The sequence below is a fragment of the Lutra lutra genome, chromosome 12 (genome assembly GCF_902655055.1).
Source record: "Lutra lutra chromosome 12, mLutLut1.2, whole genome shotgun sequence".
NCBI lineage: Eukaryota > Metazoa > Chordata > Mammalia > Carnivora > Mustelidae > Lutra > Lutra lutra.
This window is the reverse complement of record NC_062289.1, coordinates 40,210,447-40,219,723: the sequence shown is the minus strand read 5'-3', so window position 1 is coordinate 40,219,723 and position 9,277 is coordinate 40,210,447. Positions and strand designations below refer to the sequence as shown.

At 38.4% G+C, this 9,277-nt stretch overlaps 1 protein-coding gene across 1 annotated transcript in view; it reads right to left on the bottom strand.

Moving 5' to 3' along the window:
* Positions 1-1,271: 1,271 nt before the first annotated feature.
* Positions 1,272-9,277, bottom strand: part of KLHL14 (kelch like family member 14) — a 97,804-nt gene continuing 89,798 nt past the window's right edge. The window contains exons 6-9 of the mRNA XM_047698031.1: positions 8,396-8,586; positions 8,156-8,314; positions 4,783-4,940; positions 1,272-1,859 (exon numbers count right to left, since the gene is read on the bottom strand). Coding sequence (XP_047553987.1) covers positions 1,719-1,859; positions 4,783-4,940; positions 8,156-8,314; positions 8,396-8,586 — 649 coding nt within the window. The 3' untranslated portion in view covers positions 1,272-1,718. The remainder of the gene's footprint in view (positions 1,860-4,782; positions 4,941-8,155; positions 8,315-8,395; positions 8,587-9,277) is intronic.

The following is a 9,277-nucleotide window of genomic DNA, read 5'->3' as shown; positions in this document are numbered from 1 at the left end:
CAGCACGCCAGCTACGATCTTCCCCGCAAAGTATTGTAACTTTTCTTTCCTTCTTTGTATGTATGTTTTCAAGGAAAAAGAAATGCAAGTTGATTGCACTGGAGATATATATATATATATATATATATTTATATATATATTTTTACAACGGATCCTTTGGATCTGAACATACAAATAAATACAATAACAACAAAGATTGCACTTTACTGCAGAAAAGGCATTAGATGCCAGTACGCCCATCTATCTTGACATGCTCCATGGTGAAAGTTTATCACCAAAGCATTTTTAATCTGTGGCTTCCCCACGTTGTTGTTTCGAATGACACATTTGTTAAGGGATTCAACAATACCCCTGGGTGATGGGGAGATATTTTATGCTAGTATTTACTCCTAACTGTTTTTGTTCCAGCTCCGAAGGGTTTGAAAATCAAATTTATGTTCTTTCCAGTCTTGCTCTGTTGACTGGCTGCACCGAAAACCATCTCATGCTCTCCTGACCTTCTGCTCCTAATTTCCTCTTGCTCCTAAAGACAACTAGCAATTGCTCACCTAACTGAGCTCAGGCATCTTTGGTGATAACAAAGGAGTATGATGAGTTGGAGAACAATCAGGGTGAGTCATGTGCTTTTCTAGAGTCAAATCTAGAGCCATTTCTAGAGCCAAAGGTGAGGAAGAGGGAGAAATATATGTTAAGAGGGATGATTCATTCTCATGGCTCTTTTAAGTTGTGTGTCTTCAGGACAAAGAGACAACCGGGATTGTACTTAAAAGAAATTATTATTTTTTCTATCCCTGAATTCCTGAAAGGCATCTCCCAGTTTCATTATGGGTTAAGTTTGGGTCAGATGTGTTAACCAATAAGAATCTCTTCAATATTGGACAAGCAATTTTTTCAGTCCTACTTTTTGGAGGAAATGACAGGTGTGTTCACTACTTTTTTATATACTGTAAAAAATGAGAAAAACCTGAGCCTTTTTGGAATGAACAGTGACATAATATATTTTGCTTTAAGCTTTCATATAAAATTGAGGACACAGATTATGACTGGCTGGCCTAGAACCTACAGGGCAGGAAGCAATTGCTACAAGAACCAACATCTTTCTCTTCTCTGATCCCATGGAGTGCTGTGAGGGGCAGAAGGTAAATGAAATGAAGATCTATAGAAACAAACATGTTCCTCTTCAATCTCATATGATTTTCTACAATTGTGTTGCCTATGAAGTCTGTGAAGTAGCCACAGGTTAAGAATATAAAATCAAGTGGCAATTCCTGTGATGCAGTAAGTATTTTAGTGGGTCAAATTCTGAATCATTCATGAACACAATATCCCCAAAACTTCAACATAGATCACATGCAGGTAGACTACAATGCACAATACTGATCTTAGGTCTCTCTGGGGACACTCTTCCATATTTTATCTTTCTCCTTTTGAAAGTTAAAATCCATGTGAGGAGTTTTTGGAAAGCTGGGACGAATTAAAACCAGTCTGAAATGGAAGCATCTGTCACCACAGCACGTTTGGTGTGATCCGAGTTCCAGACACGGTTATCTGTTCAAGAACAGGTCATTTTCTTTTGTAGTTACTTGGAAATATTGTTAGAAACCAAGGGTGGATTCCAGCAGTTATACCATTAGAATGCACTGTTCCTAGTATGATCGCGATGTCACCTGTCACTGTCTCCTAGAATGTGATATTGTCCATTCCAGGGCTTGCTGGTGTTATTTGTTGTAAGGGACACAGGCAGGCAGGATAACCGTTGCACAGGCTGGGCCTGCCAGTGGTTCTGCTACATCTCCTTCCAGTTCTGTCCAGGTGCCTTTTTCCGGACAATAGCATATTGTAGATGACTTGTAGGCCCCCTGTAATGGCAGAGCAGGGGGCATTTAGGGAAGAATGTTCAGAGAAGTGTGACAACAATCTTATTTATCACATTTACATTGGAAAGAAAACATCAATTCTCTGCTCTTGCTGAAAAGTTCCAAATGAAAGCAGTGGATTTTATTTTTTTTTTAAATTTTTAAAAAAATTTAAAAATTTTAAAATAAACATATAATGTTTTTTTTAGCCCCAGGGGTACAGGTCTATGAATCGCCAGGTTTACACACTTCACAGCACTCACCATAGCACCTACCCTCCCCAATGTCCATAACCCCACCACCCTCTCCCTGAAAGCAGTGGATTTTAAACTGTTTTATTCGAAGAGGAAATTTGAGAGTCAAGAGATTTCAAAATCTCTGTGTGTGTGTGTGTGTGTGTAATTAATAATAACAGTCAAGTGCCTACAACACCTGGATGAACAGCAAATCCTTTAAAATAATTGACCAAAAACTTGAATTTGTCCAGCTGGTTTAAGTTAAAAACAAACAAACAAACAAACAAACTCATCTTTAAAGATTTTATTTATTTATTTGACAGACAGAGATCACAAGTAGGCAGAGAGGCAGGCAGAGAGAAAGTAGGAAGCAGGCTCCCTGCTGAGCAGAAAGCCCGATGCAGGGCTCGATCCCAGGATTCTGGGTTCATGACCTGAGCCGAAGGCAGAGGCTTTAACCCACTGAGCCACCCAGGCACCCCACAAACCCATCTTTAATTTTTCAAATAGTTTCAGTACAATGGATTTGAAATAGTTGCCTCACTCTTCCATTTTCATTTTACTACCATAGAGAATCAGAGCTGGCATTCAAAACTAGCTTAAAATAAACTGGAAAAGTGGGCTTGCCAACTTCTTTGCACATTGATTGATTGAATGACTGATTGATTTTCAAGGGGCCACATGAGAAATAAAAAATGTCTTTAATCTTGTTTCCTTTGTTAACATCTGGGGGTAGTGCTTGTGTAAGGTTTCCCTTCTATCACCAGACCTGTATTTTTTTTTTTTTTACCCATTTGGTTTTTATCATAGGCAAAACCCAAAAATTCTAACCAGCCTAGTCATCAGTTTTTGAAAGTGGACTGCTGGTGTCTGGTTCCAAATGCGTACGCTTTTGGAGCTTACTCATGTGTTCCAGTGATCAAGCACAGGTCTGAATATCTAGTTACTGTATATCAATATATATTTGCCTCCATATAACTAATATCCACTGAAAACTCCCCTAAAACTTTATCTAACAGGGGTGCCTGGGTGGCTCAGTGGATTAAAGCCTCTGCCTTCGGCTCAGGTCATGATCCCAGGGTCCTGGAATCGAGCTCCGTGTGAGGCTGTCTGCTCAGCGGGGATCCTTCTTCCCCCTCTCTCTCTGCCTGCCTCTCTGCCTACTTGTGATATCTGTCTGTCAAATAAATAAATAAAATCTTAAAAAAAACCAACTTTATCTAACAACCTTGTTTGATCCAAAACAAATAAACCCCCATTTAATCTTGTAATACCAATCTATAACTACGAAAATATGAAGACGTTCATCATTTAAAAAATGAATATGTTGACCACAGGGCCCTATAAGGCTCTCATGTGATATAATTCCAACTACATGGCCACCTCCTCAGGTGTTGTTGGCAAAAAAAGAAAAAAAAAAAAGAACAGAAGAAATTTTAAACAGAAAAAAGCTGATCTTAATTATTAAGTCCTTATGCCTAAGTGTCTGTTTTATAGTCCATACAGAGACAGAGACTGTTTTAAATGACCTCGCAAGGTCATCATTCGCCCATTCCAGAACACCAGCTCTTCTCTATGATAACTGACCCTGGTTTTTGTTTTGTTTTCTCTACAAGTTCATGTATGGAAGAAGAAGTGGAGTGGGGTAATTTTCCAGATTGCAAGAGGTGGATGAGATATAATAACCAAATACAAGTGAGACTATAGGATCCTGACTTGAACATATCAACTTGGAATATATATTTCTATAGGAAACATTTGAATATAGATTAGATATGAAGGAATTATTGTTAATTTTGTTGGGTGTGTTGATGGTATGTTTAAACACATGAATGATTTTTTAAAAAGATAAGTACTGAATCATTTAGGGTGAAATAATATGATGTCTAGAATTTGCTTCAGATTTCTTTAGTCAAAATTTTAAAAGGGAGGACAGATAAAGTAGAGCAAAATCTTGACAGATATTGAAGCCGGAGGCTGGGTTTACGAGAGTCCACTGTACTCTCGTTTTTTTGTGTGTGTGAGCTTGGAAATTTTCATGATAAAGACAGGCCAAAGTCAAAAGCAATGGCAAATTATATATCCTAAAGAGACTTTGTGGATATTTAACAATTTCTAGTTTTTATGTCTCCCTGGTCAGAAACTTTCTGGACAATTCAAACAATTCAATGAACTCTGCAAACAATTTCAACAGAAAGTTTGTAAAACCACTTCTGTCTCACTTTCAGTTGGAAAGCCAGAATCACAAAGGCATGCGCACAGGATAGAGGCGGAGAACCAACCACATTTCGTGAAACAGTGGATGAGAGAGCAAGTCAGTTCGACAATAATTCACTGATTGTTTTTTATTACTTGAAGTAACTTATAGTTTGCATACAAGCATGATACTCACACTTTTTTCTTTAGATTTAATTAAATTATTTGAGAGAGAAGTGAGAGCACAAGCAGAGTGGGGAGCAGCAGAGGGGGGTGAGAAGCAGGCTCCCTGCCGAGCAGGGAACCTGATGAGGGACTCAATCCCAGGACCCCAAGATCACAACCCAAGCTAAAGGCAGACAGATGCTTAATCAACTGATCCACCCAGGTGCCCCAAAACACGATACTCTTCAAAGGTTTCTGCACACATGGAGGGAAACACAAAGCAAGAACAAGACAGAGAGGAGGAGGGTGAGGTAAATGTGGACACATACCATACTCCAGCTGTAGCCTCCCACAAGGTAGATGCTGTCATCGAGCACTGCACAGCCAGGACCACTTCGACCCTCCAAAATGGGAGTTTGGAGAATATTCCACTGGTCACCTTTTGGGTCATAGCATTCCACGAGCATTACATCAAGGTGGGAGAAACCTATGGGACATAGCAAAATGGAAGCACGTAAGAATGAATTCTCAGGGTCCTGATTTAAGGCTAGGGCTTCTTTTTAAAAAAGCGCCAGAGCCAAGAAATAGCTAACTGTGTCTCTAAAGAGACAAAAGTATAAATTTACTAGTGAAATCGGGAGACATGTTACAGAGACCTAAAACAAACAAACAAACAAACTCTGGGTATTTCCAATTAATCCAAAGCAAGAATGTCTGACTCGATGTCATTGGTAAACATTGATTACATGGGGGTAGATCTTATTTTAAAATGTTTATTAAAACCTTGGATTAAAAAGGTTTAAAATAATTAAAAGCAAACATTTTATAAAGTGCTTATAATAAGCTAGTTGTCTGCTAAGTGCTTTATGTAGATGAATTCACTTAATTCCCCTCATCCCATCTCTGAGATAGTTAAATATTACGTTCATTTTACAGATGAGAAAACTGAGGGATAGAGAGAGGTAATGACTTGAATAAGTCACACAGCCAGCAAGTAGACAGGCTGAGGTTTAAACTCAGGCAAAGGGGCTTCGGAATTCATATTCTTACAGACTAAACTGTATCATTTTTCCTAAACAAATATTTAACTCTCTCCAAATGTTTTAACTAACTAAAAACATGATGTTTAGCAACTTTTACCTTTTTAGCAGTTTATTTATTTATTTACTTATTTATTTTTAAATTTTTTACTTATTTATTTGACAGGGAGAGACACAGCGAGAGAGGTAACACAATTAAGGGGAGTGGCAGAGGGAGAAATGGGCTTCCTGCCGAGCGTGGAGCCCAATGTGGGGCTCAAAGCAGGGCTCGATGCAGGGCTCAATCCCAGAACTCTGGGATCATGACCTGAGCCAAAGGCAGACGCTTAACGACTGAGCCACCCAGCTGCCCCAATAGTTTATGTTTATAAATAATTACGATGGTATGAGTGGTTTCCAATATCTACTAAGGATTAAGGTAGAGTCAGGGGCTACTTCTGCTGAGGGCTTCTTCTCTTACTCTGATGAAGTTTCTCAGTGACTGGTCAGTAAGCAGGTTGCAGAGAACAACTTAAGATCTTGGGACTCTACTGGGGCCCTGCTTTTTAATTTAGGAAGTCAAAAATCTGTAGAGGGAGGGCTTCATGGTCATTGAGCAGACCAAATCCTAAGTAAAATTTTCCTCTATTTAAATGCATGCAGTGGATATTTGCTAGCTGGAAATTACAATGCATACATTAAATTAATCAACTTACTGACTCTTCAAAGTAATTGAGAAGATAGACCAAAAAGTAGAGTAATTTTCATTTTGGAAGAGGTGGACAAATTATTTCAGGCCACTGAATTTCTTACGTAACTTCTTATGTAAAATAAATCAGATAGGGAACAGTAGAACAAAGGGCTTACTGGAATTCTGTGGTGTATTCCTCTCCTTTACCATTAAGATTATTGACGATAATATATGTGACTGAAGATTGGAGCAAATTCCCAGGGCTGAAGTTCTAGTGGTATCACAGAAGGCACTGTGCCCAGTACATGTATTACATATGTTGACTGTAAGCCTCACACAAAAGCTACCAAGGAAAGGATAATTATCCCTCTTTTATAGACGTGAGGTTGAGTGTCTTGAGTAAGACCACACAACTCCAAGTGCATAACTGGGACACAAACCCACACCTTTCCCTCTAAGCCATAATGACTCCTTGAGTCAACCTAATTTTTTTTTTTTAAGATTTTATTTATTTATTTGACACAAAGACCGAGAGATCACAAGTAGTCAGGCAGAGAGAGAGAGAAGCATGTTCCCTGCTGAACAGATGGCCGATGTGGAGCTTGATCCCAGGACCCTGAAATCATGACCTGAGCCAAGGGCAGAGGCTTAACCCACTGAGCCACCCAGGTGCCCCTGAGCCAACCTAATTTGATGTGTGTTATTTCTCATTTAGGTTGTCATTCCCCAAATCTTTCTGTTCAAGTTTAACCTCAAAATTCAAGAGTTCCTAGAATGTTTTGTCATTATTATGCAAAAGAAATTAGCGGAATTCACATTTTAATATAGAAAGCCACAAAGGTAATACTATATACAAGTATTCTGATGTAAAGGAATGGTGTTTGGATTGAAATGAAGGAGCAGCAGTGAGAGACAAAAAGAACAAAAAAGGAAGAGTTACAGCAGCAAAGATAATCTCCCACTGAGCACAAAGATGAGCAGCAAGGACCAGGATATTGACATTTAGGATTGAGTAGGAACTTGGAAATATTTACATAAACATTAAGCCTGTGTGGTCTTTAATTACACTAGGGGTACATATGTATTAGGAAATCCATAAGGAATGTCTACATCTAACCCGTTTTTTGAGATGGGTGTACTATGGAAAAATAAATCCTCAGCTACCACACGTGGATGACCTGTTTCTCGTTTGGGTCAATTTCAAGGATCATGGCAGGTCAGAGCTGGAGGAGATTTTAGAGATCAGCTAGACCAGTTTCTTCATTTTCAGGTGAGGAGACCAGTAGTTCAGGGACTCTTCTCAACACCAGAGCTCTCTCAGCTTCCCTGTTGTGCCCAGTGTGCTGCGCATGTGGGTAACATCACACGCACACAAACTACGGAAAGTTGTCGTCATACACATGTACAGAGAAGGAAAGGAGCTCAGACGAAACTCTAAAAATACCACGTTTTAAATATTTTTTTATTAATAAAACAAAGAATTTGAGAGTCATAGAACGTTTGGAATCCAACTCTTCAAAGAAATAATTCTAAATTTTGACATGAAATTCTACGAAATGTTTTCTTTAAGAAAAATCACGTATTAGCTTCTTTGAGCATCTATGACTGAAGTTCTTTATGATTACTACAAAAAACAATTTTCTGGAAAAATTTATTACTATAACTTTGGTGATAAGGAATAATTTATTTTACTGAATTCATTGTTACAACAAATTGTTTGTGCTTTTCAGTTATTAATGCTCTCATTTTTTACTTTCTGTTGACATCATTATTCATTTCTTTAATGTGTGCGGTAACTTAAAAATAATCCTATCTGCAGAGGAGCCAAAATAAATGCTTGCCCAAGGGTACAGCTAATTTACACAGAGTCGCTTTTATTTGGTCAACATGTTTTTTACTTGGTTAACTATGATTATCTAACGAGAAACCCCCTTAGCAAGAAACATAAGATGCAAATGATATTGTGATTTAAAAAAAAAAAAGAAAAAAGACCTTTCAAATGATTTCCTCCAATTGCATACAGGCGATCATTCATTACAGCCAAAGTGTGGATGGCGCGTTTTGTGTTCATATCTTGTTTTCGAGCCCAGACATCCATTACAGGGTCATAGCAATACAGCCATGGGACATATTCTCCATTGTGTACACCCCCTGTGAATTAAACATATACATACAAGTCAAGAAAGTGCCTTGGAACTGAATTTGGTAACAGAAAGTGGAGGAATGACTTGCCTGAAATGTATATTTTCCCATTGTGCACTGCTCCTGCGTGAGCTGCCAGAGGCTGTGGCAGGGAGGACACATACCGCCATTCGTTTGTTTCTAGGTTATAGCACTCCACGCTGGACAGATAGCCGGTTTCATTCCTTCCACCAATAACGTATAAATGTTTGTCCAACCGACATGCATAGAAACTGGCTCTTCTACAACGAAAACAACAACCCACCGTAAATCACAAAAGGAGCTCAGTCAGGCAAAGGAGGTAAATCCTGCTTTAGAAAGGGTGGCAGGAACTTGGAAATTACACATACAGCCCCTTCTAAATCTGAGACCTTGACAGTAATCATATGCCTTGCCTCTGGTTAACATTTTGTATTAAAGTAAGAGTGGAGGAGAATTCACCAACTCTGTTTCAGATCCTTTTTTATACACTGTAAAGAGTGTTCACTAATGTTTGGGATATTTGGTACCTTGTAAGGATATCACAGCTCAGTAAGACAAAGTGAAAAATGAGGTAGATAATGTAACAATAATAAATTATCTTGACATTCACTTTTTTCACGGTCCTTCAAGGGTCATTGTTCCCAATTTATAAGAGAACTACATCATCAAAATTTTTCTTCAATTATCATTTTTTTCCTTCCCAGTACTACTGCAAATAGAGAAACTTTCGTGAACTGAATTTAGTGTTGAAATTTTGCTCTTACATAACATATTGTAGGAAGTTTAGTGATATGCCTTTTGGGGTGCCTTCTTACAAAACTATAGGATTTTTTTAGTATCTTTTCAAGAGTGGCAATTTATTAAATTTTCACATTATGCCTTCAAAGGCCAAAGGCACCAGCTGTGTTGAAAGGACTGGAAACAGGGAGACCAATTCTGAGGTAGACCATA